The 21,656-nt window shown below is 54.1% G+C and overlaps 1 protein-coding gene and 1 long non-coding RNA gene across 5 annotated transcripts in view; one reads left to right on the top strand and one right to left on the bottom strand.

The window, feature by feature from the left end:
* The first annotated feature begins 1,874 nt into the window (after positions 1–1,874).
* LOC119038962 (uncharacterized) lies at positions 1,875–2,888 on the top strand. The gene is made up of 3 exons (XR_005080513.2): positions 1,875–2,217; positions 2,329–2,512; positions 2,685–2,888. It is a non-coding gene; the product is annotated as an uncharacterized LOC119038962 (long non-coding RNA).
* A 605-nt stretch (positions 2,889–3,493) lies between these two features.
* SLCO2B1 (solute carrier organic anion transporter family member 2B1) overlaps positions 3,494–21,656 on the bottom strand; it is a 61,386-nt gene continuing 43,223 nt past the window's right edge. For 3 of the 4 annotated variants that reach the window (XM_037131507.2, XM_037131506.2, XM_037131504.2), the window contains 7 exons: positions 19,919–20,021; positions 15,496–15,853; positions 12,718–12,886; positions 8,532–8,695; positions 7,021–7,085; positions 6,562–6,682; positions 3,494–5,290 (listed from right to left, as the gene is read on the bottom strand). In XM_037131507.2, the coding sequence (XP_036987402.2) occupies positions 5,113–5,290; positions 6,562–6,682; positions 7,021–7,085; positions 8,532–8,695; positions 12,718–12,886; positions 15,496–15,853; positions 19,919–20,021 (1,158 nt within the window). In that variant the 3' untranslated portion in view covers positions 3,494–5,112. The remainder of the gene's footprint in view (positions 5,291–6,561; positions 6,683–7,020; positions 7,086–8,531; positions 8,696–12,717; positions 12,887–15,495; positions 15,854–19,918; positions 20,022–21,656) is intronic. The other variant, XM_037131505.2, reaches the window with a different exon arrangement.

The raw sequence follows: 21,656 nt of genomic DNA, 5'->3' as shown, positions 1-21,656 counted from the left end.
TCAAAGGCTTCTACTCCTCTTCTGGATTAGTGCATCAGGCTCCCACCTCAGCACTTGGCCTCCAGCTTCTCTTTTACACTTGAAGCCTCATGGTGCAGCCTTTCTAAAACACAAATCTTGTCATGTCACTCCCTGCTTAAAATAACCAGCCAATGAATGATCCATCAATCAATGCTTTAAGAGCTCTTCCTTGCTCTCAGGAAGACATCCAAAGCCTTCGGCTGGAACTCAAGGCTTGCTCCCTGCTGGTGTCTCCAAACTCAGCTCTCTTCTCTCCTGATCGCCCAGCACAGGTGGGACACCCCAGCCACATCATGCTCTTTCCATAGCTCAGACCCACCTCACTCTCTTATGCCTTCCTATCTGCTGGTCCTATTGTTTTCATGTCCATTCCTACCTTCCCCACCTGGTGACTTTCTGCCTAAGCCTGAAGGCCAGCCCTGATTTAACCTCTTCTGGGAAGCCTTCACTGGTGGCCCCAGGAACAGTATGTGGCTTCTGCCTCCCTCTCCTATATGACTGCTCAAGCTTTTGTAACTGTCAGCTTGCCTGCACACACTGGAGTTTCCTGTATCTGACACACGATCTTGTCCCCTGCAGGGTCAGCACAGGTGCTTGGAGCAGCCATGAAGGACTTTTGGTTGAAGGAATGAAGGAATGAATGAATGAATGAATGGTGAATGAATCCATCTTTGAGCCAACACTCCATGGCCAGCCTCAGACTGCTGTTTCCTAGGGGAAGCCCATTTTATAGCAAAAGAGGAAGTGGAAGGAAGGGACTGCTCTGGACCAGAGAAGGAAAACTAATAAAAATGTGAATCTGGGTGAGGACAGCTGTACCAGGAAGACCGAGACGGTTGAGCCCTGGCGGACGGTGGGAGAGAGATTAGGGGATAAGCAGAGCAGGGCCAGGGCAGGGCAAAGAGAGTGTGTCCCTCCTCGGTGGTACCTCCTCCCTCTGTCTTCACCACTGTCCCTGTCCCCATGCTCTATGCACTCCTGACATTCTCTCAGGGATCTGGGACAGCGAAAGAAACTTGTAAGTGTCGATCATCAGGTGCGCTGCCTGTGAGTAAGTATGTGGTCATTATTTGGCCTTCACAACTTTTGGGAGTCAGGAAATAGGAATGACCAACCTCACTTTCCAGGTGAAGGAACTGAGATGCAGAGAAGTTAAATCACCGTGAGTAAGTTGCAGAGTCAAGATTTGAATTCAAATCTAACTGACCCTAAAACTCTGTTCTTTTCCCTCCATTCCACTGGAGTCTCGAGTCAGGCTTCAGATGGTCCCCAACCTCTGAAATCAGATGCACTATTGTGTGTGTGTGTGTGTGTGTGTGTGTGTGTGTGTGAGAGAGAGAGAGAGAGAGAGAGAGAATGCATGTTCCTTTTTTATGGGAAGTCCATATCTTTTATCCTCTAAAGCGATTGTCACCTGCCCCCTGCCTATACCATAGTACCTCCCTGGAGGTGGTGGCCTTTGAGCTGAGTATAGAAGGTTGGGGTGCAGTGGGGTGGGATGAAGAAGGTTGTCTTGAAAGACAAATACCATATGACCTCACCTTTAACAGGAAGCTAAACAACAAAACAAACAAGCAAGCAGAATAAAAACAAAGACACTGAAATACAGAACAAGGGGACAGTGACCAGAGGGGAGAGGGAAGGGAATTTAAGGGGAAAAAGGGGGAGGGATTTGGAGGAACAAATAGGAAGGACACAGGGATGAGAACTAAGGGGGGTGGAGATGGGAAGGAGGTGGGGAGCACGGGGCGGGGGAGGCTGGGATGGGAAAAATAGACAAAAAACTGTACTTAAAAAATAACTAAATAAAAATTTTTAAAAAGTGTACTTATCAAAAATAAAAAATAAAAAAAGAATGCCGGCTTGGTAGAGAGGAGCACGCGTAGGGGCACGTTAGGGGAAGGAGTTCAACAGGTCTGAAGAATGCCGAGGGTGCCGTGGTTCTTGTTCCTCATCTGTTTGTGCTCCAGTCATAGCTCCTGGCCCCCAGCTCCTAAAAGGCATCTGCCTGCCCTGCAACTTGCCAGCGTGGGTCTACAGGCCAGAGGCACTCCAGACCAAGCATCCGGATACTTGTTCCGGTCACAGTCCTGTCCTCTGCTGGATTTTATCACCATGAGTAGAAGCTAGCAGGGAGATGTCACAGCTTCTCCTTCCAGCTTCTGAGTACAGGGTGGGAAGACAGTGAGCACACAGGTACAATTGCCTGTGGCTCCTCATTGGCCAGAGGCCAACATTAGGGAAGAGGACTGTTTCCTGGGCCCTTCCACCACTTCCACTCTCCCTTCCTCCCCTCCCGGCTTGCAGCTCCATGTTTCTACTGCCCTGGGGTCCCCCTACCCTGACCAACCTGAGAGGTTTTAAGCACGAGGACCTAGTCTTCTTCAAATCTCAGCTCAACCCAGAGGTGGAATCGGCATGAAGTTGATGCTGCTTGAGCATCCGGGTCTCTGTATGGTTATGTTGTCATGCTCCTGGGAAACTCACAAAGGTAAGATCTTTAACCACATGCTGGTTCTTTTCACTCCAACTTCCCTCATGTCCCAACTTCCCTTTATGTGAAGGGGTTGGAGGGGCCCTGGGCACATCTGGCTAAGGGGGATGAGTTGAGTTGGGGTTCAGTTTAATTGGGGTTAATTCAGACATATTTATGTGGTTCTCAGTCACCTCTGCATGGAGATCAATCCCTGCTAGCCACCTCTGTGTTTGGAACAGCTTCTAGGAGTCTTCCTACCCACTGTCCAACTCACTCAGAATTGTGACTTCAAGGTGTCCTATCCAGTGGTCGTCTCATGACATGAATGTTTTATGTCACCTGGCCCTGGAAGCATATGGACAATGAAGGAGAAACAGGCTTTAAATGTGCAGAAACAGAAGCCAGTCTGTGGGAGATCCTCCCAATTGTCCGGGGGGGGGGGGGTGTGATGTACTTTAGAGGCGCACACAGCAGTTGGTGTAAACTGTGATATTTTTCTAAATTGTGTGATGTAGTTGTTTTGACTTCTTTTCTCATTCTAGGTAGTCACTTCCTTACCTCATTCTGTGTTCTTTTTCTTAGAGGGCTCTCCAAAGGGTATAAGCTTTAGTTCCCAGAAAATCTGGACCTAACCCTGGTGATGCCTTTCTTTCCTATGTGGCCCTGGGCAAGTTACTTAGCCTATCTGAACCGTTTCCTCTTTGGTGAAACCTAAATGGCAGTTCGGGCAGGTGAGGACTCAGAAAGCCTCATGCCCTTATTCCAGTTCTGAAACCATCACTGGAGGAAGTAGCCCAGCCTCATGAAAATGAGACCAGAATATACGGGCAGGGGAAGATGTAATATACAAGAAATAATGGGGAGCAGGGAATCCAGTAAACCTTAAATCCAAGTAATTGGAAATAATGTGGTTGTTGCAAATTCTAATGCAGTCTGTAAGAAAGGATTTTCGTAATAGAAGAGACATTATGCAAGAACAAATTTAATAACAAGCTGTATCTATAATTCCAGTTTATTTCTGCCAAACCAGGGAAACAGGGAAGGAGAAGAAATATACACATACAAAGTCCTTCATCTTGTTGAGGATTTGAAATTCTTGGCATTGACAAATACGGGCTCAGATGTTTGTTGAACATTGAAAGGTATCAGGAATAGTAGAGTAAAGTGGGAATTAGAACGTCTGCACTTCCCTCCTCTCTCATGCGAGATGGCCTCAAGGCCTGATGCTGGGAGTACTTGGGGGGTCCAGCCACTTGCGCCCCCTGTGCCCTCAGCCTCCCCCGGCTGTCAGCACATGGCTGGACACAGGGCTTGGGAAGCGGCTGCTGATGGCTCCCTGCCTCCTGCCGGTGGAGCAGCAGGTCCCGGCCAGGTCAGAGAGCTGAAGGCAACGGACTGGCCGGGAGCAGATCAGGGAGATACCAGGCCTGGCCGCAAAGTCAGAGGGGGCCTGATAGGCACAGGCCCACCTTGCTCAGACCCAAACATTCCACAGACTGACCCATGCAACAGAGCTGGGCGTGACTGCTCCCAGCATTACCAGCCCTGGCAGGACAAAGAGCAGGTTCTTATACCAACCCAGGTATCACAGAGAAGATGTGACCCCCAAAACTTGGGTATCACAGAACCAGATGCTAGCTACGTAGCCCCAGGTGACCCAGATTGAAGCACCCAGGAGGAAATGGTGAAATTAGGATTCTGGTTACAAAAGTCATAGTGACTTAGGTGGGGGTCACGGTCAAATGTGTGAAGTCTTGGCAATGCGTAGAGTACAAGTGAGTGTGTACAGGGTAAATTTGGTCTTTGAAGTCAGAAAATGCCCAAGTGAGGGGCCTGGGTCCCCCTCTCCACCAGAGTCCCTCACCCATACTGTGGCTCCCTGAGGGCAAGGTTTGAGACTTCCTGAGTCCGGAGAGTGAGTCTCCCCACTGAGCTGAGACCGGGAGGGGCCCTCACACAATATTTCCTACAGGGCCCACCCCACCTGGATGTCCTGAATGTGAGGCCACCTTTATCCCCAGTGAATCTACCCTCAGAGCTCAGGTCTCTGCCTCCAGGGGGCGCCAAATGGACACTTCTTGACAAAGGCTGTCATCCCACGGTTCAGGCTGAGTGGGGCTGGGGAGGAGACACTAGTGCTTCCTGACTGCACAGATGGCCACAGCTGGAAGGGGCCTGAAAGCTGGTTAAGTCCATGTCCACCTGGCAGGGGCGGTGGCTGAGGCTCAGAGAGGATGCTCCAGGCAAGCGGCAGAGCAGGGCTGGGATCTGGTATGCAGGGCAGCCTGGCTTACTGGTGTCCACTTTGCTACCCTAAGCCCCAGGAGGAAAGATACGCAGTCCCTCTGCCCAGGAAGGTCTGGTTTCAGGTCAGGAGAGGAGACCCTCTTGCTTCAGAAGTGGTCAACACAGCAAAGCCCCAAGTAACTCCTTGGTACAGATGATCAAACAGAGACCCAGAGAGGGTCAGCAACTTGCCTGAAGTCACACAGCAAGTTAGTGGAGGAGTCAGAATTAAAAAACAAGGCTCCTGACAGTCAATCTCAAGGCCAAGGGCCCAGAGGAGGTACTTGCTGTGGCTGCCTCTCTTGGCCAGGGTGGGGCCCCGGGACAGCTCACACTCTGAATTCTTCAAGCTTCTTCTCTGGTCCTGGCACTAACAATTGCTGTGGTGGGTCAGGGCATGCCACCACCTTGGTCCCCTCTTCTTTGTTCTGCTGCCTTAGAATAGCCAAAATCAAGGCGAAGCAAACCAGGGCGCTCGTCTTGAAGAAGAACTGGAGTCCAATGAACCTGGGAAAGAGCAAGGGACCCTTGGGCTCAAGACCTGCCCAGCTAGGGCTTGGAGGTCTTCGAGCTGGGGCAGAATGGGGTCAGCAATCGCCCCCCACTGACTGTCAAGTCAGAGACACTGAGGACCTGAGGGGAGGAGAGGCCTCCAGCCCCAGGGCAGTGGACTCTATGTCACGACAGCCTCGGTTGGGGAGGTGAGGGAGCCCCTGGAGTTGGGCCGGGGCGGCCCTTCCCTGCAAGAGGGGGACGCACTGTGTGGGAGGAGCCCTGGGTGAGGAGCAGAAGCCCGGGTACCCTCCCTGCCCCACGCCTGACGGCCTTGTGGCTGGGGCCAGCCCTGCCTCTGTCTAGGTCCCCTGAGGGATCTGGGGGCCTATGATTGCAACTTTGGATTGCACCCCCTCTGCTGAAGGAAAAAGAGGATTCATTCTCTCCCCTTTGTCTCACTCAGAGATTTTCAACCAGGGTGCTGCAAGAGTTTTCCAAACAGGAGCACTAACTTCTTTTTCTTCAGATTGTCAGCTAAAAAAGTGACCACAGCCATCCCAATAGCCATCTGATGTGAATGAATCACAGCTATACCTTTTTTTTTGTTGGGTTGGCAAAAAATATATTTTTTTGGTGTGCTGCAAAATTTTAGTAATTTGTTTATGTACCATGAGATGAAAAAGGTTGGAAATCACTGGTCTGACTCACCGAGTCTCCCATTTAACTGTTCCCACCCCCAAGGACAACCCTGGGCAGTCCTGGCCCCCAGGGGCCACACCCCACCTTGGAGCTGCATTCCAGCCTTGCTAGCAAGTGCCCCAAACCTCTCAACCCACCCCAGGGCCAGCAGCCTCCCTGCCTTCGGGCTCCTGTGTGCTTCCCGTTGTACAGTGGGAAGACGGAGCCCTGAAAAGGCAGGTCTTACAAAGAGGGAGAAAGAGCTGGGCCTGGATCCCAGGCCTCCAGTGTTGCAGATGGGGCCTTCTTCCTACCCGCCCCCCTCAATTTCCTGTCTCTCTCACTACCAGGCTGCTCCCTTGGTTCTCCCCACACTCGGCTGTGATGATGCAGTTCCTGCACAGACTGCCATCACACAGCTTGGATTCAAGGCCCAGCTTCTCCAGTTATCAGCTAGGTCTTTGGGCCACATTAACTCCCAACTCTTCCATCAGCTCAGCACTGGATACAGCGCTTGTCACCAGCAGGATTTCCTCCCCCAGCTGGTGTCCTGCCCAGGACCCCTCCAGTACTTCAGGCGCCCTTCCCACAGCCTCAGGTCTCACCGGTTTCGGAGCAGGTCATGGTCATAGTAGCGGCAGACGGCCCGACGCCCACAGCTCCAGGCCCAGTGCAGGCAGGTGGTGTCGATGGCGCTGCCGTGGATCACAGGGCTGGGCATCCAGGCTGGAGGAGGACAGGCTCAGGATACGGTGGGTCTGGCATTCCCGCTCCCCCACTCTGTCACTCCCTGGCATACACAACCCCCCGGGGGCTCCGGGACAGTGGAGAACTCTTGGCCCATGTCTTTGGCTCTCAAGCCCAACCCTCACCTCAGAATCAGATGCTGCCTCCCTGAGGGGCTGTCTAGCTGCTCACACACCCACCTCCACTACCTGGGTCCAACCTGCCTCCCTATGGGCCTGCAAACCCCAAGGTCAGGACTGGGGTCCCACTCATCCCGGTGCCCCCAGGCCCAGTGCACAGTGGGTGTCCGGACCGGTGGTCCCAAGCAGGCTCTTTACCCAAAACTCTCAGGAGCATGAACTGGATTCCCACGGCCAAAGTCTTGTCTTCTTTCTTCACTCCCCTAACAAGCAGGAACATAGATGACACAAGGATTGACAGGGCTCCTGCCCTCAAGGGACTCCCACCGTCCCCTTCTCTCCCACCACCTGCCAGCCTCCCCTGGCCTCAGGCTCCTTGAGTGGGATGGGGCCGGGGCCTCAGGCTCCACACTCCATTTCCAGTCAACCTGCAGAGCAGGGTCCCCACGTGTCAGGCACAGCCACTGACGGTCAGGGCCGCGTGCTGAGCTCCCTGTGCTGGTCGCAGATGCCTTCCCTCCCTCCCCATGCCCTGGCTCCACCAGCGTCTCCCCTTCCCACTACACTGGACAGAGCCTGGAGCTGGATGCCAGTCGGGCCTCATCCGCCGCGATGCCACAGCTCCGGAGGCCCTGTCAACCACTGGCTCCTATCCTAGGCGATACCGGCAGCTGGTGTTAGTGGAGCACTGACTACGGGCTCAGTCATTCTCTGCTGCAGCACCCCCTTGCCCCCATGAAGTAGGTATATTATTAGCCCCATTTTACCAATTAGGAGACTGACAGATTCTTGGACAGGTTAAGTGATTTGGCCGAGATCCCACGACTGATGGCCGTCAAGAGCTAGAGTTTGTGCAGCAGCACTTTGCCTGCCTTCGCTCCTCCTAAGCAGTCTGCCCGCTGGGCCACCTGCTGACTCTACTTTGTCTCTGCGGCCAGACTATTGTATGGGTCTCCTTGTCTTCTAGTATTTGTAAGGGGCTCCATCCCCATTCTAATTTTCTAGAAAACATGAAATAAAATAACCCCAGCATAATGAAAAATTGGAATTATCCCTTCTATGAGGTCCCCTTATTGAGCCCCCACCCTGATTGCTGCTGACTTTGGCCTCAGATGACAATGGGTCAGTCCCAGCAGGCACCCTCAGGACAATAGCCAGAAAGATCTTGGCTATTGCTCAGCCAAGAGGCAGTGCTCAGCATGGGCTGGGTCCACGGTGGGCACTTAATAAGTGCTGGTTAGCCAGAAGTGGCATTCACGCAGTGGATGACACCAGTAGGATCTGGTTTTCTGAACGAACCTCTCTCTGCCTGCCAGACCATAGGGTGGGGGCTGGGAGCCCCGTGACCCTGTGCCTGGGAGGCAACAGCAGGGCCTTAGCTGTGGACTCCCCTCCCCTGGGACCAATAAGGGCCTGGGCTCTGGGCCCCAGCACCAGTATGTTCCCCTTGCTACCCAACACTTGCTACGTGACCTGGGGTTAGCTCCTGAATTGCTCTGAGCCTCAGTTTTTGTATCTGTAAGATGGGAGAAAACTTCATCTCCGCAGCTTGTCATGAGGATGAGGCAGGACAGTAGGAGCCTGGGCTGTTGTGGGGGGGGGGCCCACCCGTAACCCCCCTTCTTCAAAGGCCTCCCTCAGGATTCCTTGCCTGCCTGCAGTTAAGGACCTCTTGGGGTCCGCCAGCTCTGGTCCACCCCTGCCCTCACCTCAGGATGAGCATGAAGGAGGGTGTGTGGGTGATGCAGGCCAGGGCTGCGCTCAGGCCGATCAGGAGCATGAAGGGCAGCACCAGGTGGCTGCAGGCTGAGTCGCAGGAGCCCGCGGACACAGTGCCGTCCCCCACCACGCAGCTGCAGTTGGTGTAGAGAACCTGGGGCGGAAGAGGAGAAAGAGCCTTCAGGAACCTCCAGGGGCCAGCAGCCAGCCAAGGGCCTGATGCACCGGGAGGCTGGTGAGAGACCCAAGGGCACCGACTGGCTGAGTCAGAGCTGACAGGAGGATTTCTGACCCCCTGGCTGAGTCAGGGTGGCTGAGCAGGCAGGCAGGTGCCCGGACTCAGGTCGTCTGCACCCAAACGACCTGGGCCGCTGGGCCTGCCCTGCGGCTGTGGGGAGAGAGGGAAGTGGAAAGGAGAGAAGGGGGAGGGGCCTAGAGGAGCATCACCTCCAGCACTGCAAATGTACACACTCACACATTTACACACAGAGTCACACACACTTTTACACATGCCTGGTTTGGCAGGTGAGGGCCAAGGAAGGCTTTACTGGAGGGGGCTGTTGGACTTGGGTCTCGAGGAAGGAGAGTTTGCCCCAAGAAAGAGTAGGATGAGCACAGGGAGGGACAAATGTAAAATCACCAGGAATGAAAGACCCAGCAACTCTTCCCTCCAGCCCAGAGGCGGAGTGCAGGAGTGTGTGCAGCAGAGGGCAGCGGGGGAGGCGAGGGTGCGCTGGGGTGACATCGTGAGAGAGGAGCCTGGACTGCTGTCACCAGAGACACAGTGGACCAGGTGCCCTGCCAATTATCCTGCTGGCAACAACCTAACATACTGGACGAGGCGCTGGATGTATGGCCCTGAGTGCACCCACAAGCTGGCAGAAAGTAAAAAGGCTGAGCACTCAGGCCGGAGCCCAGAAGGATGAGAAGACTCCTGAAACCAGCTTCGGCCCCAGAATCTTGTGCAGTGGGATGCAGCCTTCTGAGGTTTGGGTGCTACGGGGCCAGAGTCCAGGCCCTCCCTCCTGCCAGGGTGAAAAATCTGACAGGAGGCTCCCAGAAAACTTCGACCCCTCAAAGGACTGAAGTATGAATGGAAGCTGACCTCTTCCAAACTGCCAAGAAATGCCCCGGGCTGGCTAAGGGTGTATTTGATTGCATTCCCACCCCCCAGGTGTCCTGGAAAACCTCTAGCCAAAGATTCTTAGAGAAGTGGTCTAGACTGACAGTGCCCTCAGGTGCCCGACAAGAGCAAATCCAAGCCAGGAAGCCTCACTTTCTCTTTTTCAAGATTTTATTTATTTTTAGAGAGAGGGGAAGGGAGGGAGAAAGAGAGGGAGAGACATCACTGTGTGATTGCCTCTCACACACCCCCTACTGGGGACCTGGCCTGCAACCCAGGCATGTGCCCTGCCAGGAATCGAATCTGTGACCCTTTGATTTGCAGGCTGGCCCTCAATCCACTGAGCCACACCAGCCAGGGCGGGGTTTTCTTTTGTTCCCCATATATCAGTTTCCTGACCAGTGTACCCAAGACCAGTGTGCCTCAGGGACCCTCGGGCTTCAGCTGGGAGGCAGGTGTGCAGGGATTGATTCCAGTGTGGCCTGGTTGGTTGGCAGGGGGCAGCTGGAACCCTCTGGGCCTCTCGCCTTCAGTCCTGGCAACCTCGGATACTTCCCCAAGTGAAAAGCTGTGGGAAGCCCTGAGGTGGATTGCTGGGAGCCTTGGAAAGATTCTAAGCACAGGAGAGCAAGGATGTGAGAGTACGAAAGCTGCTCTGGCAGCTGCAAGGGAAGTGGGTTGGAGAAAAGGGTGCTGGTTTGGGACAGAGAGCGAGGGCACCTAGGACTCAGCCTTGGGTAGGTGGGTAGGACCCCGGTTCTTCCCACTGCTCTGCAGAGCTCCTGTGCGTGACAAAGCTGTGGCGTCACATGTGTGACCTCCTCAGCACACAGCATTTGCACCTTCACCTACAGGCTAAGCAACCTGCTGGGTGGCAGATAGACTAGAGGGACAGGAAGGTGGAGACGTGAGCCAGGCCAAGGTTGCTGGAAGGGAATGCCCTGCCTGTTCCTTTTCTGAGAGGCTGGGATGGACACAAAAGCTAGGCCTTTCTCTGAAGGCCCAGGTCTGATTCTATGGCAGAAAGTTCTTCCTGTGAGTGATTTCAGTCTCCATCTGCCTCTGCTTCAGCCCTAGCCCCTGAGCCCTAGGTCCCGCCAGCCACCCAGCAAGCCCTTTTCCCATCTTTCCCCGGGTCACTTATTCATTCATAAAAGGTTACTTAGCACAGCTGTGCTGGATACAGACCCACTCATCTCTGGGCCCAGGAGCTCACACTCAGCCAAGCAGACAGACAGGCTCACCAAGAGACACTTCCAGGCCAGAGTGAGAGTTCCTGGCTGCTGAGCAGGGCTCGGCTGTACCTTCCTCCAAGTGCTATACCAAAAATGCAGTCTCTGTGGATGATTGAGAAAGGAGGCGGGGCTGGGAGGGCAGAGCCCTGGGTTCTAGTTCCAGCTCTGGCATTAAGACTCTGGGCAATTCTTGGTCCTTCCTGGGCCTCTATTTCCATCTGTATAATGGGCATAAATAGGAGCAGCCATTCCTGAGGGCTTAAAACTCCCCAGGCACTAAGTGTTTTTCATGGATTATGTCATGTGGCTCTCCACTTACCATTTAATGAGGTCATCTAGGGAAAGGGTTTAGCACAGTGCCTGGCAGGTAGTATGCACTCACTACTATCACCTCCATTTCACAGACCAGGAACACAGACTAATTTGCCTAGGGTGACAGAGTCGGTTAGAGGCAGAATGGAGATTTGGCACTTGAGCCGTGGCCTGGCCTCAGTGCTAAAGAGCCCATATGTGCAGGACTATTACACTGTGCCCTGGAGGATTCTGCCTCAGACACTGGGGCCTGGAGGCTTCTGGAATGGTCTCGAGGAGGTCAAACCAGGTTAGGACAGTGAGTGATAGAAGGCCCCGAAGGCTGGATTGCAATTATTCCGAATGTAAACAGTTTACACAGCCCAGGTGCCGCCTGGCTGACTTCAGAAGCACAGGCAGCCAGGTGCTTGGCTCTGCTGCAGCCAGTGAGGACCAGGCCTCTCCCTGGAGGAGCTGCAGGCTCAGATGCGGATGCCAAGTAGGACACAGCAGCAGGTGGGGGACTCTGGAGAGAGGGAGGTGTTGTCATAACAACAGTCCTGACACTGCAACCCCCCCCCCCACACACACACATGCTTTACAACCTGGGGGCTGGATACTGTCCCCATTTGTCATTCGGTGGGACTGAGGAGAAAGGGAGGAGGAGCCCGCCGGTCTCAGTGGCCTCTCTAACGTTCACACAGAATGCAGGACTGCTGGCCACACTGCCCCCTTTCCCACCCTGAGAGTTCCTGGAGGGCAGGGCCCCTGGCTCTGGGTCCTGGGCCCAGAGGACTGAATGGGCTCCCTGTGCGGCCTCTCTTCTGGTCTCCCCGTCTCCTAGCCTGCACTCTGCTCACCTTCCTCCACGCCACGGCCTCCGTGTGATCAAACCCAGGTCTGACTCTGTCACTCCCCTGCTTAAAAGTCATCCACATCTCTCCATGCTCTCTGCATAAAGTTCCCCCTTGAGATCTCACACTGCCGGCCCTCCTTGATCTGGGCCTTGCTTTTCCTCCACAAACCTTAGCTTCAGCTCCAGCAAGTTCTTTGCAGTTTCACAAATCGCTATATATTGTGTGTGTATGTGTGTGTGTGTGCCATGTAACTCTCTGCTTCTGCTCTTCCCCCTGCCTGGAAAGCTCTCCCCTAGTTTGCCTACTCACCCTTGAAGCCTCTGGGACCCTCCCAGGTGGGCTGTATCTCCTTCCGTCCTCATCTGTATTTGTGGGGACCACTTCTCCTGCCCAGCAGCACCCCTGAGCTCTTTCCCTTTGCATCTCTCCTGCACAGACAGCTGGGGCCAGATCTGTTCACCTCTGGGTTCTGGGCACTGGCACGTGGCTGGGCCCAAGCTGGCAATAAAAGCTTATTGAGAGAATAACATTCTACACCTGCCAGCGGAAGGAGACAGACAGAGAGCCAGAGAGTGTGAATGTTCAGAGCGGGAGAGTGTGGCCGGCACGCAGTGGCAGGGAAGGGCAGAGCCTATGAGAGGCAGAGGGAGCATCTGAAGGCCTGACCCACCTGGCTTTTGTCCGGAGCCTCCTGGACCACCTGCTTGGCGCAGCCTGCATGGCAGGGCGTGAGGAACTCCACACGGGTGCTGGTGTCGCAGACAGGGTTAAAGTCGTCTGTTGGGCAGGAGCAGGACTCCATGCAGCCTGGAAAGAGCTCCAGCCCCAGCTGGGCACTGCTAGGAGAGAAGGCCAGAAGGGTTGGCCTGGCTCTGCCTCCCTCGGGCCGGGAGCCAGTTGCACCCCAGCCCCCAGCCTGTCTCCCCACCCGAAAGAGCAGTGGCCAGCTCTCCTGATGGGAGACGGAGGAGCGGAGTCTGGACCAGATGCCTCTGAGGCCCCTTCCAGCCCCACAAGTCTATGGCTGTTTAAACTGCTTCTGTGACCATCTCGGCTCCTCAGTGGCCTGTCTTCAAGGAGCATAAGATAAATCCCTCCCAGAAACTAGTCTCCAGTGAAAAGTGCCTTTTTTCTCAACATAGATGGATTACTTCTTTTTCTTGGGAAATCTGAGCTGTGTGTGTGTGGAACTCAGGATCTCCAAGTAGCTGTGGGGTCTCTGATCTGCTCCTGCCTCTCTCTGGGCCTCAGTTTCTCTGCCTGTCACCTTAACCGGGGTCCCCCACCCCATCATCTTTCTTCAGTCTTGTGACCCCTTGCTCACTGTCACTACCTTGTCTCTGTGTCTAGGGCACATTTTTGTCCTACCTGCCTTCCTTCTGAGATCCTGTCCCCCAAATCCTGGGAGAGCCCCCACCTCAGTCAGCCAGGGCAAAGGTGGGTAGGAGATCAGAAGAGAGGCTGAGTACCAGCGGCAGGTCACCCTGGGAGGGGCGGAGGTGCCCCGGGACTCAGAATTCGACCTGGCTTCACAGTTTGAAGGGAGAAAGTCTGCCAGGGAGCCCATGGCCCAGCTGCAGAGGAGCAGCCAGAGGTGCCGTGGCCCTGGGGTGGGTGTGCGCAGGGCCCAGGCGGACTGGCAGGCCTGGCCAGCTCCGGGAAATCTCAGTTCCCTGGAGAAGGGAGTCAGCAGGGGCTGGGGAGGCAGCTGGGGAGACAACAGCTGAAACAGCCTGTAGCCAGAGCCAGGGGTGGGCAGGTGGAACAAAGGCGAGCTTGCTCCCTCCCGGAGGTGGGGTCTCCATCTGAGCAGGGTGGGAGACCACGGGCCAGCACAGGCCTCTCCTCCTTTCTCCCGCCCATCGTGGGTCTAACACTGTGTCCCACAGGAGGTGGAACAGACTGGCACTGTCTGAGCAGAGGGTCCATCGGGGGCGGCACTGGGGACCTCTGCCCAGGGTGCGGCCGTCTCAGAGCCCCCCTGCCTGCAGCTGGAAGGCTGCGTAGGTGAGACCTGGGGCCCCTTGCTGCTGCGGGGACAGCCCTAGCTCCAGGTGACCCTGGCTGCGTGACTTCCCCTTTCTGGGCCATGCTGTCCTCATCTGTGGAATGGGAGTGATGGCAGGACCCTCTTTCAGAGATCCCATGAAGGTCCAATGAGGAATACAAGAAGAGCCAGGTCGGGCATTGGGCAAGGGGCAGACCTCTGCTCTCAGTAGCTCTTGGTACTGTTACTGAGACCCCAGCCTGAGAACCTCTGCTCATTTTTTTCTGCGGGTCCTGAAAGGCATCTTCAATGAAACGGAACCCAAAGTTCAGTGAGTGAATTGCAAGAACACAGATGTGAACACGGATGAAATGAGATGTCAGGGTCAAGGTGAGAGGGAGAAGAAAAGAGAAATAGGGCATGTGGTGTGTAGGCTGACTTTTTGGAAAGTGGTGGTAACATAGCCATTTACTTTTTATTCCAAAAGCCAGTTCAAGGCCCTGGCTTCATCCTCAGACCTAGGGCCCGGCCGAGGACAGGGCTCTGCACACAGAAGGCCCTGCCCTGGCCATCAGCAATGCCTCCCTAGGGGAGAAGGAGAAGGAAGGAAGGAGGGAAGGAGGGGACCTGGGAGACCAGGGCTGAGCACTTCTGGAACCTGAGCCAAGAACCCACCCCCACCCCGTCCTACAGGAGGAACTCCAGGTGCAGAAAGCTGGGGAATTCTAGCTGCAGCTGGGCCAGCCTAAGCCTGAAGCAGTTCCCAGGAAAAATGAAGTCACTCTGGAGAAGAGGCCTCAACGTAACTTCCCACATCCTTTCCAAGATGCTCCCAAGAGGAGAAAGTATGTGTGGGGTGGGAAGGTGTGGGCAAGGGAAGGGAGATAGGCATCAGAGGCTTTCCTACTGGGGGTGGAGGCAGGCACTGCCCCACGGAGGTGGAGAAGTAATTCTGGAATTTTAGGGTTAGGGAACAACAGAATTTAGCTCCCAGGCCCTACAAACCAAGAATCTCCGAGGTCTCCAGGCCAATCCCTTCCCAGAGCAGGAGTCGTCCCTGATAAGCCCCCCAGGGATGGAGAGCCTGCTCCCTCCTTCCTTAGGCTGAGCTGGGCTCGGCCCCTGCGATGCGCCCCACCGCCACTGGCACTCGGGGCTCACTCTGGAGGTGCTGTGCCTGCAAGTGGCTCTGCCCTGACCGAGCCTCCACCCTTCCCCAAGCTGGAGCTGTCCTGCAGGCCAAGTTCCTTCCACCCCTGCCCCTTCCCCTGCTCGGGCCTGACATCTTCACTGGAGAGACAAGTCCCACTGCTCACAATGGGAAGGGAAGGAGACAGGGCTACAGGGAGGCAAGATTTGAAGTACCCCGCTGACCTGGCCTTGTCTGGGCTGCCCCCCTTCCCTGTCCCACCCTCTCCCATGCTTTTGCTCACATGCATCCTCTCTCTCTCTCATACTCACCCAGGCTGGTGGATGATGCCTGCGATGTGGTGAGTAGAGCAGCCCATGAAGAAGAGGGGCAGGCTGACAAGTAGGCAGGACAGCGCTCCCAGCAGGCAAAGGACACTGCAGTGCACGGGGCCCAGGTGGAGGCGCTTGACCAGGATGCCTCCCACTACCAAGCCCACGATAGCCGAGGGGAAGGAGAAGCAGCCAATGAGGACATTGGCGTAGGATGCTGTGACGGAAAACTGGCGCTCCAGGAACTTGGGCAGGAAGGTGGCCATGCCCGCTGCCATGGACGACAAGCACACCTGGGACAGGACCACCAGCAGGAAGATGGGGTGCCGCAGGGTGCGCAGCAGCACGCCGGGAAAGACTGTGGGGCGAACGGGGAGGAGGTCAGAGTGGGCAGCCACGCCAGTCGCTTCTGTTCCCGCCTAGTGCCCCCCTGTTCAGTTGAAACTGTCCCTTTCCTCCCTTCCCATCCCATGTGATTCTGTTACACTCAGTCCAACTGCATCGGACTCCTTTCCATCGAAGTCTATTTTATTTTTGAAATTCTGCTTCATTCTATTCCATCGAGTTAGGTTGCATTTTATCCAACTGTGCTTCTTTCCTTTGTATTCTGTTCAGAATTCTACTCCACATCCTTTTATTCCGTCCCACCCTATCTGATTCGGTTCGGCTCATGCCATCCCATTTCACTTCATGTCTTCCGTCCTACTTATTCCTCTCTTATCCTTTCTTTTCAGCCAGCCTTTCCCACCCCATCGTGCTGTAGCTCCTTCCAAGCCACCCAGGCCTTTGTCTTCCCTTCTGTGTCCCCAACAGGGGGCCACATCCCTTCCCCTGCTCTCCCCATCCTCAGTTCACGTTTCTCCACAGCACTTCACCTAACATACTGCACACTTGACTCATTTGGCCATTTTTTTTTGGCCACACCACCACAATGCCACCTTCATTGAGAGCAGGGATTTTTGTCTGTTGTGTCACTTGCTGGATTTCCAGAGCCAGGGGCACAGCAAGCACTCAACCAAAGTTTAAGAAATGAATGAGGGAACGAATGCATGGACACGCAGATGAATGTGCGATCAAATACCCAAGTGTTAGGGCGTCATCTAGACCTCAAGATCAGGTGAAAGCTGAGCAGGCTGGCTGCTGGGTGGCTTCCTGGAGGTGGGCAGGGGTGGGCAGGGGTGGGGTCTGAGGACTGGGAAGACCTGGAGAGACTGGGCAGAAAGGAAAAGGAATTCCTAACAGGGGCACAGCAGTGGCAACTGCATAGAGACAAGGATAGAAGTGACAACCTCCCCAGGCTCTTCCTGGCTCCTAGACTGTGCAAGTCTGCTAAACTGAAGGGTGCACAACCCGGGGTAAGTCCCGAGCTCTGGGCTTCAGGCCCTTCATCAGCAGGGGCAGCCAAGGTGACGGCCAGGGATGCTTCTGTTCTGACATGTGTGACGCTCTCCGCCACCACCAACAGAGGAAGTTACACAGAAGGTGTGTGGGACAGAGGAGGAACGGCCTTTCTAAGAAGAGACATCAGAGAAGCCAGCTGCTTGCCAGGCTGGCCTGGTCGGGAAAGATGGCTATGGGGCCACCCTGGGCCGAGTCCCCTTCTGCTCCTGCAGCAGTAGGGCCGGGGCCGCTGTCTTGGGAGATCTGTGCCTGTCCTCAGAGCATGGCCAGAGTCAAGCCAGCTGATTCCTTAGCTCCTGGGTGGGGCCTGGAGCTGTTTTCTTGGGATAAAAAGTCCAGGCAGGGTAGGTGGGAGCTGAGGCTGTGGAATTCCCCCTTCTTCATGTCCCAGGCCTGCTTCCTGTCCCTAGTCTCTTGTCACATACACGGTGCATTCAGCCAGGAATTGAAGCAGGGAGCTGTGACACCAAGCCTTCACCCCAGATCACTGCCCCAGTCTCCCTCCCTCCCTCCCTCCCTCCCTCCATGAGCTGCCCTGTCCAAAATTGACCTGGGCCTGGCCCAAGCTGCATAGGTGCCCTCATTGTACAGGTGGCAGGGACTCACCCAAGTTCACTTCCAGAGGCTGGGGCAAGGTCAGAAGTTTCCGGGAGTTTCCTGACTCCTAGTGTAAGGGCCATTCTCCCTTCTATCCCCCCAACCCACATTCCTGCCTGACTGCGTCTATTAATTGTTTCCACCCTGTTCTCTGTGCTATCCTCCCTGCAGTGCAGCCTGCACCCATTCTCTATCTCCAGGCCTGCAGCCTGTCCCTGGGACAGGTGGAAAGCTCTTGGAAGGCAGGGCTGAGCCTTTCACTTAGATAGAGAGACCTGAAGGGAAACTTCAGGGTCCATCTCTAGCTCAGCCACATGTCTTCACTAGACAGGGGCTTCCTTTAGCTTAGCACAACATCTCCCTCCGAAGATAAGCCAGGGCCTCTCAGCTCAGAGACGATGCTTCCCCGATCAGACAATGCGTCCTCCTCCAGCACAGAGGCCAGGTCTCAGAGGAGGAGACCTGGAGAGCCAGGAGACCTCAGAGGAGACTTAGACCCAGCAGGTTCTACTTCTACTCAGGGACTATGTATCTTCCATTGGACAGAGACCTGGCCCAAGATAGACACTTGGCTCTCCCCTCACCCGGGGAATCTCCCAGCTCAGGGCCTATGTCTCCCCTATCAGATAGGGGCCTTCCTTCGCTCAGGGACTGTCTTCCTCCAAGAGTTTCCATGCAGTCAAGAACAAGACTCAGGATCAGACTGGTCCCTCTGGAGCTCAGTAGAAAGCCCAGCAGCCAGGTTGGCAGAGCAGCCACAGGGTTTGTGGCCGGCACTGCCTCGATTTTCTCTAGGCTCATGTAGAAATTGAAACTACCTGAGACTCGCTGGCCCAGGACACCCACCCCAGGATTCAGTTTCAGCAACTGGTTCCAGCTTCCTCTGGGCAGGAGCCAGAGCAGTGATTAATAAGCTCTTCCACCCCGCGCCAGCTCCCTCCAGCAGCGGAGGGCGGTCAAGGAGTCTGAGCCCCTGCCTCTAGGCTTAGCTCTGGGGGGGTCCACCCCCACTTTCCCCAGGGTTGCTGGAGAACTGGAAGCTAGATTATTGGTATCCCAACATCATATCTTAGTAAACACCAAACATTGGTAGCTTAATTAACTTCCTGTTACAAAAGTCCTCAGTGAGGACATGAAGTAAACCCTGTGGTTATCATCCTCTTAAACCACAGGCAGTTCAATCAGCTGTCCCGGGGCACATCAGAATAACAACAGGAGGGCAGGAGTGATCATTGAAATAATAACTATACCTTCTATAAGTACAGTTTTTAAAAATAATATACAAAGAGGTTTCCATTTGCCACCTCATTTGATTTTCTAACAGTCCTTAAGAGAGGCAGAGCGAGGATGAGAGAGCCATCTTTCAGGTGAGGAAACTCAGGTAGGGGATGAAAGAAAGGTTACATGCTTGTCAGTGTTGGGAGCGGGCCACTAACTGAGGCCTCTGACTTCTCGCCCAGGGCTGTGCAGGAGCCTCGCTCACAGCAGCCAGTCAGCAGTCCTGGGATCAGTCTTTGCAAAAGGGACAGCCTGCTTACAACATGGACCCTGGTCACTGATCAGCTGAGTTCAGAGTCCCAGGATCAGAGTGATCATTGAGTGCACCTGGCACGGCATGGACGAGAAAACCAAGGCCCAGAGAGGAGCAATCACCTGGGTCCAAAGTCCAAGTTTCTGCTCTTTAGCCCAGAATTCCTTCTCCACATATCACAGTCCAGGAATTGAATAAATGTTTACTGAGAGCCTTGTGTTTGCAGGTTCAGTGGGAGCTGAGAGAAGGGTCACAGATGAGCCAGAAGAGGCACTGGCCTTCAGGAGCTCCCTGCTTGTGGGGAAGGGCTGGACGAGTACGCAGCACAAATCTGAGCTGATCTAGCAGCCCCAAGCATTCAGAGAATTGAGCCAGGGACAGCCAAGCTAGGTGGGCAGAGGAGAGAAGTGGCACTTGATTTTGACCTAGAGGAACAAGGAAGATTTTTTTTTAATCCTCACCCAAGGATATGTTTATTGGTTTTAGAGAGAGGAGGTGGGGTAGAGAGAGAGAAACATCAGCGTGAAAGAGAGAGAGAGAGAGAACCATCCATTGGTTGCCTCCCAAATACATCTGGACCAGGGGTCAAACCCAGAACCTAGGTATGTGCCCTGACCAGGAGTAGAACTCTGTCTTTTGGTGTACAAGATGATGCTCCAACCAGCTGAGCCACCTGGCCAGGGTAACAAGGGAGATTTTGATGGATAGCAATAAGAAATGATGTTCCAGGCAGAGGGGGTCATATGATCAAAAGCTTACAAGGAGTCTATGGTGTTCATGAAGGACCTATAGGGACGGAAGGCAAATAAGAAAGGCAGGGATGGGCTAGTTCCTGTGCAGTTTCAAACACCCCTCTACCTCCATGTCCCCACAGTATGGCCTATGCTCACCTACCTTTGATGAACTGGACCACAGTCAGGTCTGATGCGATCTGGGCTAGGCCATTGCGCTTCTTCCGGGACTGCTCAGGGCTCTGCTTGGAGGAGGAATCTTCACCCTGAGAAGACACAACCGTGGGCAGTTGGCTGGATGAAACATTCTGCTCACAGACGCTTGTGGGCGGGGAAGGGGACTCTGGGAGCGGAGAGGTGGGGGCCTGTCATCTCCTCGGGGGCAATTGGGGTCAACAGTGCTCCATTTGTTCTTGGCCTGAAGGTATTTAACAAGTGGGTTTCCTTTTTTAAGAAAACAGATTTTATTGCCCAGCAATTAAAAGTATTCAAACACATAATTTCTACATAATTTATTGCAAGGTGATCAATAGTCAATAAAATACTAATTTCCATTATGTGCTTCAGTTCATGTCTTCTTCGCCAGTTCTTTATTTTGCCTTCCAAAATGTCCCATGCCACACCTCTGAGGCAACGAAGAATTTTTCAACACCACAGCTAAGAACTTGAACATCCACTCCCCTGCTGTCACCTCCGTGCTGGCTACACGCGCCTAGTGGTCTAGTCATCCTCTGATGGGTTTTTGGAAGCATTCATCATGACAAGTGGTTTTGAAAGAAGGGCTAAAATTCCAATGGCTCCCTTTCGTCATGACCACCATTAACATCATAGTAACGACCAGCATCACCAAAAATTACCACCATCATCATTATTCCCATCACCTTCAAATCGCCCCATTTGCACCACCAGTTTCATCATGGATAAGTGACCCATATCGTCCTTACTATTATCATAGTCTCTGTCATCATCACCCATCACCAGCACAATCATTATCATTGTCACTGTCACCTGACATAATGAAGTTATGATTGTAAGAACCACCGACATCATCTTCAGCGTTCCGGACACCATCCTTCCCCTGACACTGTCCTTACACCATCAGCATCACCAACCTCTGCCCGAGATTAATGCCACACTGCTCTCATCAGTTACTGTCACCCGTGGCTATCATCACTTGCAAAGTCACCATAAGCAAGAGCCTCCAGTGAGCTGTGCCTTCCTAGAGGTTGGGGTGGTTTGAGCCCACAGGCTTGTCTGTCCTCTACTGTCTGCTATGAGAGGAAGAGGACGGGGCTGGCCGAGGCAAGAGGCAATGGCCCCTCTCCTCCTGCCAGGTGAGTCAGACCACACTCAGGGTTGCTCAGTGCTACCACCTCACCACTCAGAAACTCACGGTCACCCTGGGTCAGGACCCTCCAGGTTTGCATTGGTGGCCACCATGCAAACGTGCAGGAGAGGTCTTTTATCTTGGGAAGTAAAAGACTTTGGGGACACAATGACCATCTCCTGACTGTCAGAAAGGAGGAAATGATGGCAATGATTAGTGGTTACTAAGCACCTATCACAAGCCCAGTGCATTAACTTATCGAACTCACCACACCTTCTGGAGGAGATACTATCATAATCCCTATTTTCTGGGGATAAAATTGAGACACAGAGAAAGGAGGTAACTTGCATGGCCACACAACTTGCAAGGGGTCGGGCTGTGATTTGAACTCAGTTTGACTCCAGAGCCTCTATGCACTTGGCTGGTTCACCCTGAGGGCGGGGGGAGGTAGGAACCAAGGTCACTGAGGCCTACCTATTCTACCTGCCTTCCTCTAATACATTTTTACGCAGGTGTTATTGTGCACATTTTTTAAAGGAGGAAAATAAATATTGGAGAAGTCGCTACTGGCACA

The sequence above is a fragment of the Artibeus jamaicensis genome, unplaced genomic scaffold (assembly GCF_021234435.1).
Source record: "Artibeus jamaicensis isolate MK-2021 breed Jamaican fruit bat unplaced genomic scaffold, CSHL_Jam_final contig_64, whole genome shotgun sequence".
NCBI classification, from domain to species: domain Eukaryota; kingdom Metazoa; phylum Chordata; class Mammalia; order Chiroptera; family Phyllostomidae; genus Artibeus; species Artibeus jamaicensis.
Note: the sequence above shows the minus strand (reverse complement) of the source record. Positions and strands in the feature narration are given on the sequence as shown.